The sequence below is a fragment of the Lichtheimia ornata genome (assembly GCF_029851405.1).
Source record: "Lichtheimia ornata isolate CBS 291.66 chromosome Unknown scaffold00026, whole genome shotgun sequence".
In the NCBI taxonomy this organism is placed as follows: Eukaryota; Fungi; Mucoromycota; class Mucoromycetes; order Mucorales; family Lichtheimiaceae; genus Lichtheimia; species Lichtheimia ornata.
Window position 1 is genome coordinate 59589 of NW_026695346.1, and position 26210 is coordinate 85798.

General features: G+C 43.9%; 8 protein-coding genes across 8 annotated transcripts; 3 read left to right on the plus strand and 5 right to left on the minus strand.

Moving 5' to 3' along the window:
- Positions 1-2723: 2723 nt before the first annotated feature.
- Positions 2724-6560, plus strand: O0I10_006092 (uncharacterized protein; the record flags this gene model as incomplete). The annotated part of the gene is made up of 11 exons (XM_058486124.1): positions 2724-2847; positions 2914-3053; positions 3116-3571; positions 3629-3941; positions 3995-4169; positions 4222-5342; positions 5407-5819; positions 5883-6155; positions 6235-6314; positions 6390-6468; positions 6534-6560. 11 exons carry the CDS (start codon positions 2724-2726, stop codon positions 6558-6560), a joined length of 3201 nt encoding a protein of 1066 aa, XP_058342998.1.
- Positions 6561-8522: 1962 nt separating this feature from the next.
- O0I10_006093 (uncharacterized protein) lies at positions 8523-11332 on the minus strand (the record flags this gene model as incomplete). The annotated part of the gene is made up of 14 exons (XM_058486125.1): positions 8523-8589; positions 8664-8720; positions 8787-8834; positions 8904-8945; positions 9005-9145; positions 9216-9350; positions 9424-9571; positions 9652-9974; positions 10048-10091; positions 10164-10349; positions 10415-10488; positions 10563-10983; positions 11041-11127; positions 11198-11332. 14 exons carry the CDS (start codon positions 11330-11332, stop codon positions 8523-8525), a joined length of 1908 nt encoding a protein of 635 aa, XP_058342999.1.
- Positions 11333-11410: 78 nt separating this feature from the next.
- Positions 11411-11780, minus strand: O0I10_006094 (uncharacterized protein; the record flags this gene model as incomplete). The annotated part of the gene is made up of 2 exons (XM_058486126.1): positions 11411-11678; positions 11734-11780. The coding sequence occupies 2 exons, from the start codon at positions 11778-11780 to the stop codon at positions 11411-11413; spliced, it is 315 nt and encodes a 104-aa protein (XP_058343000.1).
- Positions 11781-12286: 506 nt separating this feature from the next.
- Positions 12287-15931, minus strand: O0I10_006095 (uncharacterized protein; the record flags this gene model as incomplete). The annotated part of the gene is made up of 9 exons (XM_058486127.1): positions 12287-13099; positions 13161-14077; positions 14149-14737; positions 14804-15082; positions 15143-15235; positions 15298-15405; positions 15458-15523; positions 15582-15680; positions 15755-15931. The coding sequence occupies 9 exons, from the start codon at positions 15929-15931 to the stop codon at positions 12287-12289; spliced, it is 3141 nt and encodes a 1046-aa protein (XP_058343001.1).
- A 1938-nt stretch (positions 15932-17869) lies between these two features.
- On the plus strand, positions 17870-18405 carry O0I10_006096 (60S ribosomal protein L38; the record flags this gene model as incomplete). The annotated part of the gene is made up of 4 exons (XM_058486128.1): positions 17870-17968; positions 18050-18110; positions 18184-18306; positions 18380-18405. The coding sequence occupies 4 exons, from the start codon at positions 17870-17872 to the stop codon at positions 18403-18405; spliced, it is 309 nt and encodes a 102-aa protein (XP_058343002.1).
- A 110-nt stretch (positions 18406-18515) lies between these two features.
- O0I10_006097 (uncharacterized protein) lies at positions 18516-20301 on the minus strand (the record flags this gene model as incomplete). The annotated part of the gene is made up of 2 exons (XM_058486129.1): positions 18516-19519; positions 19584-20301. The coding sequence occupies 2 exons, from the start codon at positions 20299-20301 to the stop codon at positions 18516-18518; spliced, it is 1722 nt and encodes a 573-aa protein (XP_058343003.1).
- A 931-nt stretch (positions 20302-21232) lies between these two features.
- On the plus strand, positions 21233-24069 carry O0I10_006098 (uncharacterized protein; the record flags this gene model as incomplete). Its single annotated transcript, XM_058486130.1, has 10 exons — positions 21233-21364; positions 21418-21814; positions 21876-22006; positions 22063-22210; positions 22308-22438; positions 22494-22558; positions 22638-22893; positions 22951-23146; positions 23208-23900; positions 23954-24069. The coding sequence occupies 10 exons, from the start codon at positions 21233-21235 to the stop codon at positions 24067-24069; spliced, it is 2265 nt and encodes a 754-aa protein (XP_058343004.1).
- A 143-nt stretch (positions 24070-24212) lies between these two features.
- Positions 24213-25858, minus strand: O0I10_006099 (uncharacterized protein; the record flags this gene model as incomplete). The annotated part of the gene is made up of 6 exons (XM_058486131.1): positions 24213-24448; positions 24509-24931; positions 24991-25143; positions 25224-25539; positions 25602-25709; positions 25787-25858. The coding sequence occupies 6 exons, from the start codon at positions 25856-25858 to the stop codon at positions 24213-24215; spliced, it is 1308 nt and encodes a 435-aa protein (XP_058343005.1).
- Positions 25859-26210: the final 352 nt, after the last annotated feature.

Here is a 26210-nt window from a genome sequence, read left to right on the forward strand (position 1 = left end):
GATCCAGTTTGGCTGGTAGCGACATTGCGAAATCTGGGATTGGCAAGCTTGATCGTGAAACTTTCACACAAGGTGCTGTTGGCCAAGCCGAACACACTGCTGTAATAAAAACCCCACGTTTCATTGTGAAGTTTGGAGATACAGGCACCTTTATGTTTGTAAGCATGATGCTATATGGGAAGTGGTCTTCGTTCAATGTCAAGTCGCTGGACCCTGGCAGAGCAAAAGATGCAGAGGGACCTCTTTGTGTAACTCAGCTACTTTGCATGACTGGAAGGATGGAAGGATGATACTGTATACTATTGACAATATCCCATACATTGCGAGCTAACAGCCAATCCTCACAATCGGCAATGTTGCCCATTCTATGACATGTGAGCGATTCTCCTGCTTCAGACATTCATTTCCATGATTGGATTATGTTGATCGAGTTGATTTGGCGGAAACTGCAACAAAAGCAAGGTTACTTCAGTTGAGCAACATAGAGCATGGTTAGATGTGTGGATTGATGTAATCCCTCTTTAAAAACAATATCTCTACAGTCAAATCAACTCGGATCAGCATAATCCAATCATGAAATGAATGTCAAACAGGAGAATCGCTCACATGTCATAGAGTGGACAACAGAGGCTATTGTGAAGAAATGGCTGTTAGCTCGCAATGTACAGGCTTTTGTCAACAGTATACAGTATCATCCTTCCATCCTTCCAGTCATGCAAAGTAGCTGAGTTACACAAAGAGGTCCCTCTGCATCTTTTGCTCTGCCAGGGTCCAGCGACTTGACATTGAACGAAGACCACTTCCCATATAGCATCATGCTTACAAACATAAATGTGCCTGTATCTCCAAACTTCACAATGAAACGTGGGGTTTTTATTACAGCAGTGTGTTCGGCTTGGCCAATTGCACCTTGGGTGCAAGTTTCACGATCAAGCTTGCCAATCCCAGATTTCGCAATGTCGCTACCAGCCAAACTGGATCCAGGGGTCGACCTCTTCGACGACGACGACGACCAAAAAATATTTTTTGGGCTGTTTGCGACATTGAACGTGAAACTTTCACACAAGGTGCTGTTGGCCAAGCCGAACACATTGCTCTAATAAAAACCCCACGTTTCATTGTAAAGTTTGGAGATACAGGCACCTTTATGTTTGTAAGCGTGATGCTATATGAAGAGTGGTCTTTGTTCATTGTCAAGTAGCTTGAGCCTGATACAGCGAAAGATGCACAGGGGCGTGTTTATGTAACTCAGCACATTATGCATGAATGGAAGGGTCAACGTACGGTACGCTATACACTATTCAGTAACAGCTCATCATTGGAAGCTAATACCCACTTCCTCCCATTCACCTTTGTTGCCCAATCCCAATGCATGTGAACGATTGTCCTGATCCATCCCGTCATGTCCATCCTTCAACTTTCTTGATCCGAGAGGATTTGATTGAACAGCTCTCAAACAAAGAAGCAGCATTCAAGTCCAACCTTTGATTTTCGGTTCTTCCACTCCCAACTTCTTCCCTCTTCCTCCCGTTCTCAACTGTTGGCCCATTCAAGTACGATTACCACCTGCGAACGATTGTACTGTTTCAACCCATCATGTCAATCCTACAACTCTCTTGATCCGATTGTCTTTGACTGAATGGCAAGTTCATGCCGTGTACACACCACTACGACACCTACGTTTCACGACACTCACGTTCTCTTGTACACTACTCGACCACGTTCAATGGTAACGGCATCCATTGCAACAGTTGCTATTAGCAAGATCTTTACTCTATTGTCTCGGACAGCGTTCTTTACTTGCAGCAACTTGGCTTACATCCTTCTTCACATGGACAACAGATAGCCATTGTATAGAAGCAGTTTTATTTACGTGTAGCGACTTGCTTCAATACATACAACTTCTTATGGATATGAATATGGATATGAATATTGGTTTGATACATGGGATGGAAGGAATTGGGTATGTACAACGCGTCGAAAAAGAGAGTATCTATTGCCAACTTGACCATCATGCTTGATGCTATCATCCCTAAGCGATTGGTTGCATCCAATGATCGTACCTTACGCCTGCCAGCTATCATCATCATCCTTTGTGCAACTTGTCAGCCATGTACAACCACCATCATCCAACTACATGTCTTGACTCGCTATGCATATGATTCACCACTACGCATCAAGTGTCATCCATTCACTTTTGCACCATGCACCGTCGAAGGATAGAAACATCACCCTCATAGGAGCAATGTTTTGTACCTCGTCATGTGTGGGTACTTCATGCATTGTATTATAGAAAGGTTAATAATGCAGGATGGTAAAAGTATTTATATCCACTTGTGAATGTTGTAATAAAGGAAGAAGAAGGATCTGATTGATTCATTGTGTATTGATCAAAGGCTGTATAGTTCACTCCCTTTGTTTTGTGATTAGATATTGACAATAAAGCCGTAAGATAGCTATAGCTGCAAACTACCAAGTGGCAAGTAGGCTCATCACACGTGATATGATTGATTTTGTATGAGAATGAACGATTGCTTCTTATCAGATGATCGACTCTAGCTATCATCAAGTAGCCTCTTTCCGTTTTGAGAACATTTTCATTTGGATAAGGAACTCCTCAAGCAGGCGGGGCGGTATGAACAATTGCCATAACGGTGCGGCTGTTATAATTCCACTGCCGCCCAGTCGGCTAGTAACGATGCAGCCCTTCCTATTTCATGGGAATGGCAGTGGATCCTAAACTTAATGTGAACTTGCACTCGGTGGATCGTGCCAATTGGCCGATTGAAGACGTTGTTTATTGGCTTGATAACCAAGGATGGGGTTCATTGTCGCGAACGTTTAAAGGTGTGTGTCTATATTCAATCGCTGATGGGTCACGCTACAGATGAGAACATTGACGTTGCCGGGTAGACTTGAATATCCATGGACACCACTTTTTGAACCTGACGATATCTGATCTCGACGAGCTGCTACAACGATCGCTACCTATGCCAGAATTGTTACGTCTGCATAAGGAAATACGAGCCTTGAATAACACGGATCACATCCAGGCAAGTGCATCAACCATATAGAGACATGGATGATATAAGGTTTAACTCTATGGGAACAATAGCATACTGGTTTCAACAATAAGCCCACCTCTCGATCGACACCAACAGTAGCACCTCCAACAACCAGTACCGGTAGCAGCAGCAGCAGCAGCACCACACGACCTGCTATGCTTCAAACCAACAACAACAACATGACATCGGATTATGCACTGATCCAACCTTTTATACCCGAACGGACATCATCCAATCCACAACAAATATCAAAGATCGTCAATGCTTTGAATTACGACATGTCTCAGATCAGACCTTTATACAAGAATCGTTTACGTTCTCAACCATCTCGAGAATTCATCAATGGTCGTCCACGTGCACCGAGTAATCCTCTTGCAACAGCTCCTCCATTCGCTACATCTTCGTCCAAAATATCCATATTGGATCGCCCAAATCCACCACCGAGTCCTTTACCAAAGACAGAAGAAGGTTGGAAGATTGCAGGCAAACGTGTACAACAATTTCAGGTAAACTTCTTACTATGAATCCAATACGATGACAATGACGCTCAACTCCTGAAATAGGAACAACGACAGCAACAACAACAGCAACACCTGAAACAGCAACCGCCACCACCATTATCTTTAACGTCACAGCAACCAGCCTATACATCCTATCATCCTTTACCTCCAATGCCATCCACGCCACGCTTTGGATCTCGACGTATCCAAGTCACTTCAGATTCCAACACGTACCTTGGTTTGACCGTGACCGATCTTAACGACCCAAAGGAGATCAAGAGTGCCATTTTGAAGATGCTGAACCTACAGGATGATCAATATCTTTATTATCATGACAATGGGGTCACGTATTATCATGAGAATGGCGAAAAGTTCTGTAAGTATGTTGTCACGTGCTAGTGGATCGTCCTTCTCATCATCATGATTTAGACGCCCCATTGACGGAGGAAGAATTGGTTGCTATTTGCCGCAATGCTGGTGAACGTCCTACCGAGCAGATCCTCGTCATGTCGATTAGACAAGTAATGCCTCCCTATGCAAAGGATCATCGTGGCATCTATCCTGATATACCCAACAATTATGGATGTAACTTACAATATCAAAGGTACGTTTCAATCAGCTCATACAACTTGTGATTACTAATACTTGCTTGATAGGTCTTTTTGTCCACCACCTTACATGACACGTCCTGACATCCACTATCCCTCCATCTTTGGTGATCCAATTCAACGCAGCCCAATCTCAGCTACACCACCACAACATGTGGCCAATTTTGGATATGCAGCGAATGCAGCAGCTAAACCTATACGACCCACAGGACGTCGAGCCTCTTCTGGAGAACTGATGACTGTATACGAGACAACAGCTGGGGATCCATATTTACAACAACAACAACAACAACAGCAACAGCAACAGCAACAGCAACAGCAACAAAACAACAAGCCATATCCGATTGTGGTTCCTTCGACAAGTAATGGTGATCCATATACGAATGAGAATAATCGACCTGAACCCATACAAAGACCACAAGCGAGTGTATCGAGTGATCCCAAGACCAAGAAGCGGTGGTTACATCGTCGACAGTATTCAACGGATGAGCTTTCTACTATGAGTAAAACACGAAGACCAGCTGTCCAATTTGCTCGACAAGATGATACTCAACAATCCAACAATGATCGTCGTCGACATTTGCAAATCCAAATACCCACCCATAGTTCGTCACGTGGTGGTGGTGGTACTTCCTTATTACCTTCCTCACCCATGCCAACCACCACTTCAGAAGGAGGAGAAGAGCAAGTATGGGGTGAACGGCCTTCCATTGAACAACTTTACAGGGACATCGACAAGTATTTGCCTGGTCATGATTTGGATAAGGAAATCTTTATTGAAACACCCACTTCACCTAAAACACCATCTCCAGCTGTTGCTGCTGCAGCTGCTGCAACACCTCCTCCGCCATCTTCCCCTGCAATTCCAGTTGCTGCTGCTCCTGCTGCTGCTGCATCAGCATCATCAGCAGCTCCCACGCCACCTCTCACTTCAACACCTTCCCCTCGTCATCAACGTTTACAAGCACATCGCAAATCCATCCGTGTGGTGGCTAAAGAGGCTCACAAGAATTGGCGTTTCTCTCAACATATGGGTACTCCACGTAGTATCTTGCGTCGTCGAAGCACCAAAATGTGGGATCGTAAGGTAGAACAGGTGAAGCCTGGTATGATTGTGGAAAGGCAATCGATGGTTGTCAAGGAAGAAGTGGAACCCGTAGGATATCCAGGTAAGAATCTTACTTGCCCCATACTCGATGAGCCACGTACTAATATTCTTTTGGGGAACAATAGCACCTACCAAGATGCAATGGGTACGGGGTGAATTGATTGGACGAGGTTCCTTTGGCCGAGTTTATCATGCTTTGAATGTTGCTGCTGGAGAATGGATTGCTGTCAAAGAAGTGGATGCACCCAAGACCAAATCGGATATGCAAAACACCAAGATGCGTGAAGCAGTGGATTCATTGTATCGCGAGATTTCCTTGTTGAAGGATTTCGACCATGAAAACATTGTTCAATATCTGGGCTATGACTTTGATGAAGACGAAGGCCACATTTACATCTTTTTGGAGTATGTTCCTGGTGGTAGTATTCTCAGTGCGCTCAAAAAGAATGGACCCTTTGATGAAGTACTCGTTCGATTCCTCACGCGACAAATCCTATTGGGGCTTGAATATTTGCATGATCGCAACATCATGCATAGAGTAAGTCTGTGCACACCTCCGTATTCGGAATGATGTGAGAGCTAACACTTTGGCGATACACAGGATATAAAAGCTAGCAACATTCTCGTGGATAATCATGGCGTATGCAAGATTACAGATTTTGGTCTCTCGAAACCAAGTGGACAAGAAGAAGCCTACGACCCCAATTCCAATACCTTGATGAAAGGCACCGTGTTTTGGATGGCTCCAGAAGTAGTACAAAATTCCAAATACAGTGCCAAGATTGACATCTGGAGTCTCGGCTGCACGGTGATTGAAATGCTCACGGGTGATCACCCATGGATGGAAATGAATATGCTTGCTGCATTGTATAGTGTAAGTGTGTGTGTGCTTGTTTGTTTTCTTTGTTTACAGGAGATCCCCTCATTGGTGTGTGTGTGTTTTCTTTTTGTAGCTTGGCAAGTACAAGTCTCCACCGATACCTGAAGATGCGCCTGAGTTGGCCAAGGATTTCCTAAACCAATGCTTTATCATGTAAGAGAGAGGGGGATGGGATGATACCCAATGATGGAATCCATGTTGATATGATTCTACCTTCATCCTATATAGTGATCCAGAAGCACGTCCAACGGCTGCTGATCTTTTAGTGCATCCATTTGTCAGACAAGTAACCAACTTCAATTTCCAGGTAACGTTCTCCCCCATCCTTGTGAAAAAAGAGTTAAATTATTGACCAGCCAACGTGATCAATAGGATTATGTAAAGACGCGTTTGAATTGATCGACACGCTTCCGCTTTTTCCTTGTCACCAAGTCCCCTTAATCTTACTCTAAACATCCCGACATTATCATCCACCTCATCATTACCGCCGTACTTAATCTATTACTGCTTCTTGTTGTTATTTAGTGTGTACCTTTTTTCTTTTACTGTGCCATACTATAATAATCGTTCTTTTTTACCACTTTTCAACCGACAACCGAGCCTCACTATGCCATGTGACACAAGTGTTAAGCTTGTCAACTTTTTCTTGCTTTGGACTTGTTTCACATATTGACAAGAAATGTGTACATGTATATGCTGCAAGACAATACGGATCTTTCCTTATATTGATAGATTGGGGGGGAAATGTTCGTGGAGAGGGAGAACAACAACTGTGAGAAACTAAGCGTATTGAATGACAAGCTAGGGGTAGTAGTGGTAGTTGTTTAATGAAGATCATGGTCGTGCACACGCGAGTATGTACAAAAAGAGAGAGGGAGATGGGAGATGGATGAATATGAAACATTGTGTACAGAGAAAACGAGAGAGAGCGTTCGAGACCCTCACTATGATATATCACTTGATGCTGATGCTACACCACTGAGATTACACACACACATATGAGATAGTTCCTTTTTGCAAAATACGGGATAAGACGGTCCCCCCGACGTGGCGGCACCTGTCATGGGGTAATGCTCCTCCACCATGTCGATGGCTGGCCTTGATAAACACGACAATGACACATGCCATCATCCATTGTCGGTCGGCAAGAGTACCTGTATACATAAACCATTAGCTTTAAGTATTCTTTTACGCGACTCTATAAATGATGCTTACAGCGGCTATATAGATAAAAGATGCAAATCACCCAACGAAAGAGGAATTGGAAATGGATCAGCTATATGCATAAGAGAAGACAACAGGGATTTCACACTCACACAGTCGCTTGAATTATGCTTTGCTATTGAAAAATGAACAATGTGAGTTTACTTTTTATGCTGAGATGCGGCGGCGGGGTACAGTAATAAAGGTAAAGAGGTTTACATGAGCCACAAAAGAAGCAGTGCATTGGTTTGCCAAGGTTGTTGATGTTCATTGGAGCGAAAGGAAAAAAGGGAATAACCTATTGTATGCGTCTTTATAGCACGCTTTTATACCTTTCGACCAATTTGGACGTGATCAATTGAACAGATACCCACACACACTCGCGTGCTCATGCTGATGGATGTGCGCACACCCGCCATAAAGTGAGCCTCGTGGATATCTCGGGGGTGGGGGAGGAGCATACATACATACATAACAAGTTCGGACAAACAGATGAGCTCCACTCCTTTTGTGCAATGTATGTATAGCAACTTGTGATATGCATGTCTCGCATTATCAATAACAACGTTTCCTTGTCACCTCCCCCCCCCAAGGTTTGCTGTCTCACATGATGCTCGACAAAGGAAAAGCTCTCGAGAGTGATGGAAACATCGTGCGTTGCACGATTGTTGTGATCTATATGCATCCATTTCGTTACTGGAATTCAATGCCCCAAAACAGCGGGATCCTTATTACTGCTTTGGAGTCGACGAAAGATGCATGTATGTATGCATGACCATTTCGTAATGGGGTTTTCTCTAAGCATCGACTGTATCCATAAACCATGATGATACATTTATTACACCAACAACACGATGCTGGAATATTCCAGCAACATCTTTTGCATATACACAATACGTTCTTTTCTTTTCCCATTCTTTAAGAAACCCATCACCATCATGTAGCTTTTGGTGTGTGGCACACATGTAAAAGAGCAAAACATGTTCATGTCAAGCATCAATTCATTAAGGTCGCCTGATTTCATTTCTGACACAATCGTTGTCAATGGATGAAAGATACCGGAACCCTGAAAGCCCCTTTTATTCAAAGCCAACTGTCACATGGAATCTGTTTGTGCATCAAAACAAAAACTCGGGTAGCTAATCTTGTTTTCCAGCATCATTGGTCTCCTTCATCAACGTTGATAGCTCCTGGTACGCTATGTTTTATGGCACCTTCCTTATGTCTATTCATGTTGATGGAATGTATGGGTTAGGCAATGACAAGCTGCTATACTTCATCATGTAATCATGTACCTACCGATCTTGAAGAAATGCTTCCGGGTATTGGCTGTCACACATACGAGGGTTCTTTCCGCTGTAAAAAGGAGAGAGGGAGAAAGGCAATTAGAATTAATGTGGACCAGCCTATGGCAAGTCTTACCACCACAGGGGCTGTAAAGCTTCGGCTTGGATCCCACGCTTCACAAGCCTATAACGCCAATCAAAGATGCGTAGCATGGCATTCCCCAGATCGCGCTTGTGTCCCTTGTCATCGTACCTTCCAGACCACAATACTTCAGCGGCTGCTGCTGTACGAGGCCTACATACCATATAAGTACATACGTTATGTGTATCATCTATTACAGAATGACCACTCACCACAAGCGTGTATCCATGCCAACGGGATCTGTTTGCTCCGTCCATAATGCAACTTCACCACCTAGCACCAATTTGGCTTCCTCTTGGGTCAAATTGAAGGCCATATCGTAACTATAGATCCTTTGCCATGTCTTGAAAGGGCTACGTAAAGAGCATGATTAATATTCACATTATCAATGGCAGCATTGTGGTGTGTATATATGTGACTTACGAACACCAATCATTTCCAGATCCTCCCCAGTTGGATGGGCGATAGTTGTCTTTGACTTGATACCTCTCGAGCTCTTCAGCGAGTGAGTCTGGAATCTCTGGTGGTACTTGTTCATCGTATGATGTATCATTGCCCCTGTAAAAGGCGTATGTAGATAGGATGTATGAGCATGTGCGTATAATACGAATTACTTTTTTGCTTTACTCACGTCCAACCACCTTTACCACAATCAAGATACCAGAATTGGGCATGAGAGGCAATGACTTTGTATCCTTTCTTGACTGCTTGTTGCACCGGGTTTATCCATACTTGAAGCACGACATCCTTGAGCTCCAGATTGTTGATGGTCACAGGGTCTAAATGAATTACATATTCATGCCGCGGATCATTAGGGAACCAATGTCGTTTTGGCACTTGATTCAAACAGCACACAAACCTTCCCAAAGCACTGGTGTCTTTTCCGATTCCCGAATAAACTCGATTTCACGCTTCAAAAACTTGTAGAGTAAATCATCACCCGTAGCATTGTGTGTTTTCATGTAATGTTGCACGTGCGCATCTTGCTCCCAACATTTGTAGAAAGGCTCATCACCACCGCCATGATACCACGCATCCGGGAAAAGAGAAGCAACCTCCGATATAGCCTTTTCCACAAGATGATACGTTTCTTCAAGAACGGGATTCAATTGACCCGTGGTTGGTTGAGCTGCGTATTGTCCTTTGTTGTCAGGATCCAAAAAGAAGCGACCTGCGCATGTCCTATGTAGCAATTCGGAAAGTCCATAAATGGATAATACCCATGTTCCGGCCCCATCCAACAACAACAACTTACGTGATCTCCTTATGCGATTCGGACCAAGAGGCAGTGTGCGCAGGCTATATACAAAGCGTTAGTATATAGAATGATGATTTCAAGTAGTAGCAGTAGTAGGGTAGCATAATGCTTACCATGTCAATTTCAGGAATCACTCGCACACCACGTGCACGTGCGTAATCAACCACACGCTCCACATCCTTTTTGTTATACACGAGACGACGTTGTCCAAGAACATAGGCACCATGCTCTGCCAATTCAGGTATACTTTCAAGTCGCAAAGGGAAACTTTGTGAATCGGTGATATGCCAATGGAACACCTAAAGTTGTCATCATGTTAATATGACCACCCATCCACCATTGCCATAGCTCAATAGATACGTACATTCATTTTGTTATATGCCATTCCATCAATCATTCGCAGGATATCCATGACTGGAAAGTAATTGCGTGCTGTGTCTGGAGGCGACAAAGAAGAAGAATGGGTCACGTGCTCTGATGTGATAGTAGCAGTAGTAGCAGCATTAACATACCCAACATTAAACCTCGATGAGAGTAAGCAGGAGCATCTTCAATATGGATGGGTGTCTCTGGTATGAAAAGATTCTCCACGCTTGTATCAAATCCTTGTTCCTCTTGATCGTCGTAATCTTCAATGGAAGAAGAAGTCTTGTAGGCTTGCACCAGCTGTGAAAATGTTTCCAGGCCATAAAGTGCACCCCATTTGGTTTTGGCTGCAAGAGTGGCCGATCCTTTGTCTGAGATATCCAACGTGTATGATTCATCCACCCCAAATTCAAGTTTTGCATTGACATCATCGATCGATACTTCCAAGGTGGATAGCGTGTTGGCTTTGTTGTTGACGAACACATGTTGCTTATTCTCGTTGTTGGTGTTGAAATGGGGTTGTTGTTCATCAAGAGTGGGGTCATCATCCTCCAGTGGGACTTGAACCTACGTAGGTGCATACATATTAGTGACGACGACAACCTTGTATTCAACAACACGTACCGGTATCCAACGATCTGCCAGGATTGTATTCATGCATCGTTTGATAGCATCTTGAATCTCGTCGGGTCCTCGAATATGAAAGGATGGCTGGGAAAGATAGGTGGAATTCAATCAATCATGCATATCCCCCCCAACCTTCACACTACACGAAACTCACATCCAGCTTTAGGTCAACGTTTCCTGAAACGACATGCTGAGGTATCGGCCATAAAAAGACACGTTCCAGTGCTACTGCCCAAGACGTAAAGTGTAGCAGCAACAATAGCAACCAAAATACACCATAACCATGCATGAGAAAAAAGAAAGAAAGAAAGAGAGAAAGAGAGAGAAACGTGTGTGTGTGTATGCGAGAATCAAAGCCATTCCTTTTTTATTTCTCCAACAGTTTCTTGATAAAGAAAGCACCAGCAACGAGGGAAAGTACGGACATGACAGCTGGCACAGGCTTTTGGAAATTGGTCTTGATGGCACGCGGCACCATGGCACCAGCAAGCAAGACCGATGCGCCAATGGCAGTTTCAATTCCATAGGGACGATGGTGGTGAATTAGATAGCCTGCATAACCGTAAAGAGAACCAACGCCAACACCTGCAACAAGGGAGGGAACCGAGCCTGTTTTGCTGAAGCCGATAAAGCCACTATAGTAGCAACGTGTATTAGCTAGAGCATTCTCTTGGTTGATATTCTACATACCCAACAGCACATAAAAAGGCCATAAGATACGATGGTTGATATGACATGATAGTTGCAAAAGGAAGAGTGATGGTTACTAAGAATCCAGTCAACGGCCCGAATTTCCCCACCCTAGTCAATCTTTGTGTCACCTTCAAACAATCACACAATCACGCACTTGCATTGAGATGGATAATGGATCGATTCTAAGCCAGCATTATCATTTTATGTATGCGATGCGATTGGATGTTAGTAAATACAAACATTGATTGATATAGGCTGTACTCTGAAACAGATAAAATGATATTTGGTATGCTCAAGATACACATGTGGGGGAAAATGGGTAATGATCTAGTAGGAAGGAGAAAGAGAAAGAGAAAGAGAGAGACTGGAAAGGTAAAATTAATTACGATTGGTGTTGTGTGTGTGTGTGTGTGTGTTTGTGTGTGTGTATACGAGGAAACTATGTATAAATGAAGATGGGATGTTGTTGTTGTTGTTGGATGCGTGTGCGTGTGTGTGTGTGTTGTGTAATGCGTGCGTATGTGATGTAATGTAAAAGAAGAGAGGGGGATCACCATCCATTCTCAGCATTCTTGGTTTTGAGATATTCAAACATCTTGTTGCCTGTTTCTTCCTCCTTGATCTGGACCATGTACACCATACGTTGTCGTTCCTTCTCATTGACCAAAAGAATGGTGATACGCTTGGGGGAAATGCGTTCCACGTTACGACTTAGCACCAATGCACTGACAAGCTTGGTCGATTTGTTCTCAATCTCAATATGCATTCGTTTGCTTGGTAGCTGCTGAGAAATCTTCATTTGTACACTGCCAAAACTACTCCATTTGGAATGCTCGTTTTGTACAAATAATTTGGTCTTGCATTGCATCACCAAACGCAACGATTGAGGCACCGTCGTGTTATCCTCCTTGGGTGCTGGCTCATCATCAATGGACATGGATCGGATCAAGTTGGAAGGAGGCACCACACTAGCACGAATACTGCCATTATCATTCTTGAGAGCTTCTTGATGCATCCGTTGCAAGATTTGATACATGGCCACAGCATCAGCAGGCGAGTGGAAATGGATCAAGTAATTCTCTTTTTGTCCACCCATGTACACCGAGATGCTGACATCCGTGGGCGATGCATGACAAATAACCGTGCTTGGTAGCACCCATGCATTCAAATACAATTGACCCGTTTGTTGTAGCTGAATAGCAACGCATGATCGATTCGTGTACGTTTGACGCACCTCAACGACGCATTGCCCTTCCACACCATACCATGACTCAGCCTTCCAATGAAACACCTGACACTGCTTGTTGCTAAATACCACTTGCCGAATACCATGCGTTTGTCCATTCACCATATGAGGAGTGGGCTAAATCGATAAATCATATGAATATCATGTTCTCATGGATGAATAAAAATAAAACACTTACACTGCGTGGAGGCGAATTGAGCTCATCCATGGATCGTTGAGGACGTAAATGAGGAGGAGTATGAAGATGATGTCCTGGAGGTGGAGGTGGTGGACGAGAAGGATCATTGGTGTAACCTGGAGTAGGAGGCAAACCAGGACTAGGTGAGCGACTCGATGGCATATTGGCAGATGCTGGTAAAGGAGCAGGACGACCCATGGGATGTGGTGGTGGTGGTTGCACATGTTGTTGAACTGGTTGATGTGGACGTGGGGCGTAATAACCAGGTGATGGGGGTGTAGCCTGATGATGATGATGATGATGATGCTGTTGTGGCGGTGATGGTGTGGCATAAGAAGATGCTACAGGACCTTGAGGCAAAGCTTTCTTGGCTGCAGGATTATTATTATTATTAGGTGGAGGCTGAGAACGCATTTGTTGTGGAGGTTGTGGAGGTTGTTGTTGTTGACGGAATGAACTGCTACGCACAGGAGCTGGTGCAAGTGGCTTTTGATCATTTGGAGAAGATGATGTGCGAGGAAGAGGCTTTGTTGTATGAGAATTGGGAGTTGACAAGTAATCGTTGTTTTGTGTAATGGCTTGCATTGCCACCGGAGCAACAGCATGACTGATTTCAACAGTGCGTGGTGATACAGGTCGAATAGGGCTACCGGCACCTGAAGAATCTTCTGAGCCATGGGTGCTGATAGATGTCACTGATGGAGCTGGGCTTGCAACACGAGTGGGCGACAAACGGCTAGCATCTTGTTGTTGGGGTGTTGCCAAGAGACCTTTATCCGTCTTGATAGGCGGCTTGGGTCCAGCAGTATTATTAACTTTTTGTTGTGGCGTAGCTTGGGAAGAAGATGCCGTCTTTGGAGGTGGTGGTGGTGCAGGCAAGTTTTTCTCGTCATTCATTTTAGGTGGGACAGCTGGGACTAGTGAAATCACCACGTGAGTCATTCATCTTGTATGATTAGCCTATTGTCATTGTTGTTATTTTGCTTACTTTTAGATTGAAAACTTGTAGGAGCGTCTTCAGTATCAGAATCGTCAGAGGAAAGGGGAGAGATTTCACCCGACTGGTCTGTGTAGAATGAAAAAAAGTCTTGTTTGCGAATGACGCTCTTGCGGGGTTCTCGATTGCTGCCTTTAGTCACTGATGATGATGATGATGATGATGCAGGTTTCCCGCCATGTTTTTGCACAACGACACTCAATGGCTGAGGTGCAAGAGTAGATGAACTAGGTGCATCATCATTCGCTCCAACCCATCGATTACGGGTCTCCTTGGTATCGGCACGCAATGTAAGGCGCTTCTTGTCTCGAATGTCCACTTCCAAAAGGTATTCACCAACAAGCTCACGATCCACCATCTTGGATTTGACGATAATGTCACTGACAGCGAGCGGCGGATATACGAGTATATGCGAGTTGGATGCAGCGTCGGTGTTTTCTCGAGTAATGATCAAGAATTCATTTGTAAGGACGACATCGACACGTGTTGATGATTCAAGATGCGTCTCCTCGGCCAAAAGAACAAAGTTGTTGCGTGCAAGGATTGATGTATCATTCGTGGCAAACTTTGGTGTGCATTGCTATATACGATAATGAGTTTAGATATATATGCATGTGTGTATATCTTCATACAATGAGAAACTTACCGTGGGTGCACCTGTGAAAACATCAACAACCTTTGAACAATCCAAGTTGTTTTGTAAAGAGACGAGTTCAGAAGGTGACATACGAGACATGTCAGTTTGTATAGGTGTAACAACAGGAAGCGCTTTGGAGTGAAGACGAGCGGAAGAAACGTGGTCTGAAGAGGAAGCTGACTTTGCACTGCTTTTTTGGGCCATGAGCATCACCGTATCAATTCGTTGGTTGGCTTTGAGCAACAGCTTGTGGTCAGCCCGTCCCGGCTCAGCGCTCTCTAAAAGTCGCTTTACATTTTTTCGGGTTACTCCTTGGGATCATGTTACCAGCATACATTGCATACTTACGCCATACAACATCTTGTAATACTTTAATTGCTGCACAGGTGCATTGAACAACGATTCAAGTGTAATCTCATAATTGGCATTCATCGAAAGATCCTATCCATCCTAATGATTAGTTCTCACTCACTCTTTCACTCACAATGATGAGGTCCGCTCACCTGCAATAATTTGCGAATGGCAGGATTATCAACAATGTCGTGTCGTTGATTCAGGTGGGGGATAAAGCCTCTGGAAAAGTTGGCATAGGGTACTTCCATATCATCCACCTATTAAAGCAAGCATTAGATTTAGTCATATAGGATATAAATAATAACCTACCCATTGCATCAATACATCCCCAAGCTCCTTGATTGTCTGGGGGTTCGCAGCAATCTTGGTGAGTTTCTATAGCAACGCACGAGTAAGTTGAATGATTCATCATCCAGCATTGCTTATCAATTACCCCGCAGAATCGCTTGTTGGCTCTGAGAATATCACGAACATTGTTCAACAAGTCGTTGAAATCGGCTGCTTGTTGTGCTGACCAAAGAGGCGCCAATTGCTATAACAACGTGGATTATCAATATATGGAACCACCTCTTTTGATCCTTTTATACATATATATATACCACGTACGGTGTCAATGATCTTGAGCGTATCCATATAGTTTTTCTCGGTTTCAATAAGTTCTGTCAAAGGATTATGACCAGAGGCGTTTTGTGTTGGAGGGTAAGGTGACGCAGGAGTTGTCGTCGAGGTAGTGGTTGAGAATGCATCGGAGGCATTGGAAGAAAGAGTTGATGCTGAGAGCATGGCGAACACTGGTTGGTGGTGGTGACGATTATGTTATGATACAGGATTAAGGAAAGGAGGAGTGCTTGAGCGTGTGAGAGTGAGAGTGAGAGTGAAAGAAAAAGAGCGAATGGGTTAAAAGGAACGAATAAGGGGGAGCGAAAAGAGCTGCAAATATGGCGATTCAAGAACAATGAGACAGCAATGGAGCTGTATTGTGTACGTTCACGTAAAAAGAAAGATAGTGAAAGGAAGGAAGAAAGCAAAAGTTGAAAGGCCAGAACAATCAAGAGATATCTGAGAAAGAGTGGTGACACCGCGTTCCTGGCACACACCACCACTACCAGCACCACCACCAGCACCCTTTGAATAAGCATGGTAATATCCCATGCCTCCCATGTTTATTTTGCTTGACAGTATCCGAGTATGCACGCGATTTTGATAGATCGACATGGTAACGGAGACCCATTGTGAGCTGAGCAAGTATAGAGCAATTTCCTTCGCTTCCATGCGAACACAAACATGTCTACATGGACCCCCAGCAACGACCGTGTCACCAACAATGGTGTAACCCTGAACCCAAGCATCCTTTGTGTAAGCTGCACCTTATAATCCTCTTGCAAAAGAATGGCACTTTTGGGCAATAGGCTTACTTTACTTGTGCTTGCTGGCATGTATTATCCATCTAAAAAAAACCCCCTCCGCCCCCTTTACAGTGCTCCTTGTACATAGTGGACCATCAGGGGTATGGAGACACATCATCATCGTTATTTCTGCCATTGCTGTGTAATGTGAAATGTTGGTAGTCATCAAATAAAGATACATGGAGGATGATGGCATACATGATAGAGTAATCTACTCTATATGGCAGATTTGATCATCGATTGGATGCATTCAAGGTCCAGACAAGCGCAATGCGGATCCCCAATCTCAAGACAACCCACGCGCATGTCCATACTTGGAGCATGACCATGCATCCAATGAGACATGTACCACAAACCCTCTATATTTAAATGGCTCTTTCATTTCTATCGTACTAAATATAAAGTTGGATTGTGCATTTGCAGCATTTATTGAAGCATCTGATGGTGAATCTACTAAAACACACTTTTCTTGCCGAAAAAGACAAGCTAATTGTCTACCTTGCCCTTTTAGCTCAGCGGCTCAATGTATCCGATCCAATCGCCCATTCACAAAAAAGGGGGACCCGCATCCAAAAAGTCATAGTTTACTTTTTCAAACCGACCAGATGGGTTCGACACCTTTTTGGCATCTTCTCGACGAGAACGAGAAAAACATGGACATCCAAATCACCGGATACACGGATCAATGGTAACCCATAAAACATGCATGAAGAAGCGTTTAATCGGATGTGACATGACCCATGTGTCATGTTGCATTTTTGTGCAATCCCGCCATTCACTACTACTACGCTACCCAAGACATACCATTGACATCCAATCATCGTAAGATATACCCGATACGATGATATCATGTATATCAGCTGATGTGATTTTTGTAGCTAGTAGATTTCTTCTCATGCATTCGTTGATCAAGTAATCGGCTCATTCGAGTAGTAGGTAGTAATATGAGCTGGTGGATATGTGTGTGGTCATTCAAATTCAATTGCATAAGAAAATGAGGTCGCTGGTAACGTTTTTCCACGTGAAGGTCGTAATCTGGTACACTTAAAGCGATGATACAATGCAATTGTTGAAGATGTTGTGTGCTATACGTGCAAGTTTACACGTGACACATCCATACATTAAGGTATTCAAGTGATACCAAAAACTGAAAGCCTTAATCCACCCCATCCAGCCTTTTTTTGTTTCAATGTGAAAATAACAATTGTGTTTATTTTATCCTATCTTCAGCAGCAGCATTCATATGGTATGTGATTGAAGATCATGAAGCAGCATTATTAAGATGTCGGGGATTTAAAAGTGAATTTGCCTGAGCATGCTAGCCAAGTGGGGGGCGTTGCGCGAGCTGGAAGAAGCGCTCCAATCCTTGGCCAAGGTGAGATCCTTCTTTCCTCCCATAGCATTAGTAGAGATGGTAAGAGCATCATGAATGGATGAATGACTCTATGAATAGATGGATTAACATGATGGATGGATGGATGGATGGATGAAATAGCCCAAGCAAATTAAGGATATCAAGCAGTTCCTCGAAATTGCCCGCAGAAAGGACGCCAAGTGTAAATATCCCCAATTCAACCCTTTTTACCAATCACGCTCCATTCTCACTTACTCACGCTCCATTACAAACAGCTGCTCGCGTCAAGAAGAACGCTGATTCTGTCAAGTTCAAGGTCAGATGCTCGAGCTACCTCTACACCTTGGTTGTCAAGGATAAGTCCAAGGCCAACAAGTTGAGACAATCTCTTCCCCCTGGTAAGTAGCTAGCAGTAAGCCAAACCACCTATCTCATATAGGATGAATACTAACACAAATGTTTTCCCAATAGCTCTCGCCATCGAGGAGATCAAATAAGCGTCTCAGCAATCAATAAACCAGCTTCGCTGTTCATAATCTTGCATAATGAATGGAAGTTTTTGTATTGTTGATAAAAGGAAGTGATATGTACAAGATGATGATAACTACTACATGAAACAAGCCCAAGAATTGCCGACCGATTGTTTATATGCAGTGGTTGAGGAAGATGAGGAAGATGAGGAGGATGTTGAAGCACGACCATCGATTTGCATCACTGTCAGTTGAGGATCATGTTCAGCTGCTGATGATGGTTGTCGTCGTGCACTGCCAAAGTCCCAACAATACAATCGCTCTTGACGCTGGTGACGTGTGCGGATTTCAACACATGCAAAGACCTTGGATGAATCGGGAGATGCACGAATATCAGTGATGATGTAACCAGAATCCAATTGAGGTGCTAATCGATACACAATGTCGCCCGTCTCCAAGTCCCATACATTGATGCAACTACGAATTTGCTTATTGTTGTTGCTAGGAGACGGTTGATCCGATTGCTGTTGTTGTTGTTGTTGAATGTGAGATGTATCTGAGGATGATGAAGATGATGAAGATGAAGATGCATTGATAGATTGATAATAGCGGTATAGTTGATATGGCGTCATTTGTGCTGCTGCTGGTGGAGGTGGAGAACAAGGTGATTCATCCAAGCTGGCAATGTATCCATAACGTGGCGTTGGGGTTGATTTTTGAGGTGTTGTTGCTGGTGGTGGTGGACTTGGTAAAACAGGGATGCCATCTGGATAACTTGGTAGTTTGCCCTTTGTCAATAAAAAGTAAGGCACCAGACACAATTTGGTGAATCCTGTCATTTCTTCAACAACGGCACCCCAATCGAGATCACGCACACGAGGACGAGGCGATCCTAGCTCATACACCAAGGACCCAGTCAACAACGAGAATACGAGAACGGGACCAGATGCATCAGGTGAGCATGCTACCAAATGTTCTCCCACAGCAATTTCGCCAACGCCTTGAATCCAATCACTGCTTGCTGAAAGGTAGGAAGAGATATCAATCATGCCGCGTCTTGCTGTTGTCACTTGCTCTTCCAAATGATGATCGGCCAAATCCCATACACGCAACATGCTATCGGATCCTCCACTCACAACCACTAATAAATAAATACCATCAGCCATCCATCCCATCACATATACATGTATTTTGTATATACATACCATCATCATTCATGCCAACACAAAGTACGCGTCCTCGATGACCTTCCCATAAATGAACCATTTGTTGCTTGACAACATCCCACAAGGCGACTGTGCCATCCAAACTTCCTGTCACTAGCCATTTGGAGGATGGGTGGCTGTAATGACAAAACACCGTGTGTGTACTCCCCGGACCTTCCAAGACTGGTTGATCGAGATAATGCGTCTCACGTGATTGGGGTGATTGGATTTGAATGCTTTGATGGCCATCGGGTCGTCGATAAGTAGGATTTGAACGCACAAGATGACCGGTGGATGTCACTGTCAATGTAGTGAAGAAGGTATGCTCTTGAGGTGTGCCCACCACCACGTGAGGTGTCAATGTGGCAGTGCTGCTTTGCTGATCATCCACCTTTGGAAAGAAGCCCATACAGTTGCCAGTAAACCAGTTGCGAGTGATCCGATACATATCTTGCCACGTGCGTTGCGAGTGTCCAATGCAGTTATGCACTTGAGGATCGGGGAAATGCAAGGACCAAAATCGCCGCTTGTTGCCATTGTGGAAATCTCGCTTTGCACATGCTCGCCACAGTAGATCGTCGTAATTGTTGACCACGCCATACCATTGTCGACACACGGCAGAGCAAGCAGCAAGGCTACGGCCATCCAGATGAGCAAACACGGCAATCAAGAGTTCAGCCGGGAAACGGGGATCGTCGTCGGGTTGGCGGCCTGACATGGATATGGATGAAAAGGGAAATAAGAAAAAGAAAAAGGAAGCTGCAGTAATATGAGCACTCGAGCATTAAACACATCCACACATACAACCCCCTAAGCATACAAAGTATTCCAAACACAACCGGGGATATCATCCATGCTGTTGTGCAACTTGTTAACGAATGCTATATACATACAATAAAGCACTAGGATCACACCCTTATCATCATCCATCATTGGTCATAGCAGTAGAGAGGTTGCAAACTGCACGGTAAAGGAGAAGAAGACAACAACGAGGTATTATTTGACATATGATAATGTATGTACACATGTACAAGTATCTTTTATGTGGTCAACAATCGAATGCTGCTTACTGCCTTGCTTGTTTGCCATATTTTCTTTTCGGACAACATGGGCTTTCTCCACCATTATCCAATAACTCCTCACAGCATTGACGTAGTGCTCGAATGGCATCCTCACATTTGGATTCTTGATAATGATTCTTGGCGAGACAATCTTGAATAGCACAAGCTAATAGTGGGATGTTAATAAGTATAATTAGAAAGGAAGAGGGAGGGGGTAAAAAGCACTCTTACCAAACTTTTGACATGGTGGAGATGACTATAAAGATGAAAAATGATAAGCATAAACACGCGTCAGATTGCTATTCATGTTATTACCGGCATTGTATCAGGGATGATGCGGGGTGGTGTGTGTATGTGTGGGGGGGGGAGAGAGAGGGTGTAAAAAGAGAGGGAAGAAGAGGAAAAGAGAGCTACACAGCGGAAAATGAGCGACACACACACACGCACTGGGTGGGTAGGCAATGATGCAACTAAGAGAGTAAGAGAGCCTCGTGTGTGAAACAATGAGATACACATTAAGCGTCCGCGACCCGAGACTTTTTTGTGTCTTACCCTTTTTTCCTTTTTCTTTCAACAACCCCCAATGTCATGGCACAACTAGAAACGGTCTATGTCACTCACAACTTTGATGCTGAAAACGACGACGAGATCGCTCTCAAGGCAGGCGAACCTGTCATTGTCATTGAAAAGGACGAGGAATTCAAGGACGGCTGGTGGAAGGTATGTATCCTTGTATGCAAATAGCTTCAAGTTGCTCATATTCTAATCATTAGGGCCGTAATGCTCGTGGTGAGATTGGCTTGTTTCCTATGAACTACACATCCACCGTTGCACCTACCTCGCTTGAAAAGACCATTGGCTCGATTGAAGATGTCCTATCATCCATGCAACTATCCAATCCCACCGATGAAAGCCTTGGATTTATATCATCCGATGTCACATCCGCTAGCTTTGACAAGAGTCGTCGGAGCAGTGCCAGTGGTGCAAGTAGTTCCAACAACAACAACAACAATCGAAGCCCCATCACTAGAACCAACATGTATCGCAACCTGGATTCTTCATTATCATCCTCCCTTCTCAAAGACACTGCTCCAGAAGATTGGTCTACCGATCAAGTCGCTTTATGGATTGACATGATGGGATTCAAGGACGTGGCCGAGACATTCAAAAGTAGGTTGCTCGATTAGCTGTGGAAAATGATTTGTAATCTCATCCCATGTATGATTCATAGTGCAAGAAATCACCGGTGATGTGCTTTTGGAATTGACGCCAGAATCATTAAAGGAACTTGATATCGGCACATTCGGCAAACGGCATAAGATTCATAATGCTATTCAAGCGCTTCGGCAGGAAACCTTGCGAGTACGTATCATTGTTCTTAAAGCGTGATAATATCCATAGATTAACGTCATTGGCAGGATGATTCTAGTGTATCTCAACGCCATCGACGACGTCAATCATTAAGAGAATCATCAGCAACACCGAGCATTACCGGATCGGGATCACCAAAGTATCATGCCGCTGATCAACATGTGTCAGCATTTAATAGAACGCCTTCTGTATCTGGTATGTATGAGCGATATTGGATCGGGTGGATCTGGGAGTTTGGCAACTACTTGTCAATTACTCACGTGTAATCTAATTTTTATACAAACACCAATAGCACCTATTCTACCACACCAACAACGATCAACACCACCACCAAGAGTTGCAAGCCCTGTCCCATTATCACCATCCGATGTCCCTGTGCAGTATACCATAAAGTCATCCGTTGGCAATGCAATGTCGATCCCTGTAAGTTTGTTTTGAAACGCCGCGTGATAATATATATTAATTGGTTGTACAAAAGACGAGTTTGGATACGAATGACACCAGGAATGGCGATCTGACACACGGCACTACAAGATCGAATGGGTAAGTGGGAGCATGAAAGCGCGTAGAAAAGGAGAATACCTTTGAGGACGCGATCATTGATATCATTTTCACCATATAGACGCTCGAGTTTTCTCCGTGGATCATTTCTTGGCTCGGCAGCACAAAAACCAGGGAGCATCTTCTCCTTGGTCAATCGAAATTCAGTCGATGTAAGACGCAACACCGTGCTTGGATCAAAGTCAGGGAGCAACAATGAGCAGGGCAAACCTGATATGGAAGGATGGCTACATAAACAAGGTGATAAGTATCGCACGTGGAATAAGCGCTGGTTTGTTCTGCAAGGCATGAATCTCTATTATTTCAAGAGTCCAAAGGTAGGGCACACATTCACCTCCTGAAAAAAAACTTTATTCTCTAAAACAAGGAGATAGGATCTACGAGTGAAGGGCATCATCAACTTGGATGGATATCGTGTCTTGACCGATGAGACAATCCACTCGGGCAAATACTGCTTCAAGTTACAACATGATCGAGAAAGGACGTTTTATTTCTACACGGATTCGGAAAAGGTGATGAAAAGCTGGCTACGTGGATTGATCAAGGTCACCATTTCTCGCAACTACAATAGTAAGTGTCACGTGATACATATGCCTATAGGATCTCTTTATACTTATTCAAGATGGTATAGCACCTGTTTTATCATCCAACACGATTCCAACAGTATCACTTGATGCAGCACGCCGATTGAAACCACGACCTCCATCGATGGTGATGCAATCCAAGGATGATTTTGATTACATGTCACGATCGGATAATCGACCCTTTTCTTTGACAAATTACGAAGGTGGTGGATCATTATCACATCAACCCTCGTTGCGAGCTTCACGATCCGAATCCATGGCACCTTCCTTACGTGAACAAGCACGATCCCCATGGCGAGATCCAGTATCACGGCAACCCAGTCTTAGTAGAAGTGCCAGCATTGGATCATCATCAGGCGGCCGATTTCATTCTCAACGCAGCAACACTCAACCCCCTTCGCATACAGTATACGCTGTTCCTGAAGAAGATGAGGATACGATTGATCCCATTTGTGATTTTACACGCAAAAATGGTACCTTGTGGAGCAGCACGGAGGATGATGATGGCATTGATTACGTAAAGTGGGTGAACCAGCATTTGGAACGACCCATTCAACGTATTGCACAACTACAAACAGGGGATCTTCTTGTGGAACTACTTGAAAGGATCAGCGGCAAATCAGTACGTCGTCCTCCACCTTCTGGATCTGCTAGCATGCAAACATTGGATACCATTGTGGCAGCTTTCCGGTTTATGGGTCGTGAAGGGATCCGTATCGATGGAAGCTTCACTATCAAAGGTAAAATTGTTATCAGCGGCTATTTTCTTGGATGACTCACAACGTGTGTATAGATGTTTATGGTGGCAATGAAAGTAAAATCCAAATCATGCTTGATTCCATTAGAGATTGGGCTGCAGCAGAAGACCATCGAATCACTGACGACGCGGCAACTCATTTGTCATTCTAGTAGACTCCCAACATCCATCCCCCATCCTTTAACCATCCTCCTCCATCACGATGTACCATTCTTCCTTTTACACTTTAGCTACTTGTTGTACCACTTTTGTTTTGTAATAATAATAATTACGTTTCATCATCAATACTTTCTATCTATCGGTATTCTTTTGGGACCTTGGTTTCAAATTCTTTCCTGACGGCATCGTAAAAGGTTTGGCTGAGCAATACGGCTGCACCCACCACAACAAGGGCCTTGGAGGCACGAATAGTAGCATCAAAGGCTTCCTTGGTACCAGCGGCAGCAGCAAAGTCAGTGGTATGGTTGGCAGCTGTTGTGCAATTCATAGAGTAGAGTGGATGCAAACTTGGAACGCTGCTGCTTACATTACCTATACAACCGATCTTAGTAAAAGATGGATATAAGACAATGGGGAAAAAAGTGCACTTACCGAAATCTGTAGAGCCACCCATCATTGCGGTTTGTTCGGCTGGATGTGGAAAAACGACGCCTTCCTTTCGCATGAATGATGCATACATTTCGCCCATGACGCTGTTTTGCATCACATCATGAACCATGCCGAGGTCACGCCATTTCCATGTTACCTCGCATCCCGTAGCAATACCAGCTGCCTTAAAACAGTTTTCTACCTTTTCCATCAAACGCTTCACATCCGATACTCTGTATCCACGAACATAGAAGAGAGCTTTGGTATAATCGACAATGACATTTGGTGTTGTACCGCCTTCTTGAATAATGCCATGGATTCTGTCGGTAGGCTTGATTTGTTGTCGAAGCATGCTGATATTGGTCCACGCTTGTAACATTGCATCCAATGCGTTCAATCCTTGCCATGGTGCTTGCCCAGCGTGGCCTATAGCAAAAATACAGCCCTTAGCTCATGTACATTGGATTTCCATCATACCAACATACTAGGTTTGCCCCGAAACTCGACCGTAACGTCTTGAACAGCGGTCATAGGCCCAACATTAAGGTCGTGGGCGCTTGGATGGATCATAAGGCAAACGTCCACGTTATCTTCAAATGCTTTCTTCTTCATCATCACGATCTTGCCAACAAAACGCTCTACAATCCCCAAGGCAACCAAATGATTAGACACATGCTATCCCAATCTCGTAGTATAGTAACACCATCATCATACATACCTTCGCCTGGAGTACCAAAAAGAACCACCTTGCCAGTAGCCAATCCTTGTTCAAGCAACTTTTTAACGGCTATCACACACGCAAGGCCACTAATCGCAATACAATTATGACCGCAACCATGACCAATGTTGGGAAGGGCATCGTATTCTGAGCAGAAACCAACACGACGTCCCTCGCCTTTTGAAAACTCGGCCGTGAATGCTGTATCCATATCATATGCTTTACGCGTCACTGCAAATCCTTTCTTCTCCAAGTAGTCGGTCAACACCTCGTGTGCATGATGCTCTTGCATGGAGATTTCAGGATGTTCATATAGCTGTAGCAATACCCATATTAGATTAAATCACTTTGTGTGGTGGAAAAGACATTGACCCTTACATCTTTACTAATCTCATGCAGCTCGTTGGATACTTCATCAATGGCTTCACACAATACACGCTCCACTTGAGCCATATCTGATTTAGCATCGAGACATTGAAGAGCCGACTAGTAGTAGTGATAAGATAGATCAATGATAAGTAAGAATACAATGATACGTGTGTCTTCTACATACAACAACATACCTGGATGTTATCTGGGATACTTGAAGTATAAGCAGGAGGTGGGATTGTGGTTGATTCTTGGGAAGAAGACATGACAAAGAGTGGAAAAAAACACAAAGTACCCGAAGATCCGGACGTGTGCGTTTTTATTTCTTGTCGCGTGTGAGTCAACCCGCATAATAGAGTTCATGCGCATTTACCCAAAAGAGAAATGTCTTTTGAATTACAGCCACGTTGCTCACGGTCGTAGCTTTTTTCCTGGGAATTCATTGTTGACCTCTCTCAATGTTTTCCACGTAAACAAATACACTCGCTCGGTGCCGACAAGGTTACACGTATAAGTTAATGATTCTACTACCGTTCAAAGTTCTCGGACCGTTTAGCAGATTGATACTGGGTTTATTGATAAGGATACTTTTCATAATGATGAGGGGCTCCCTGATTT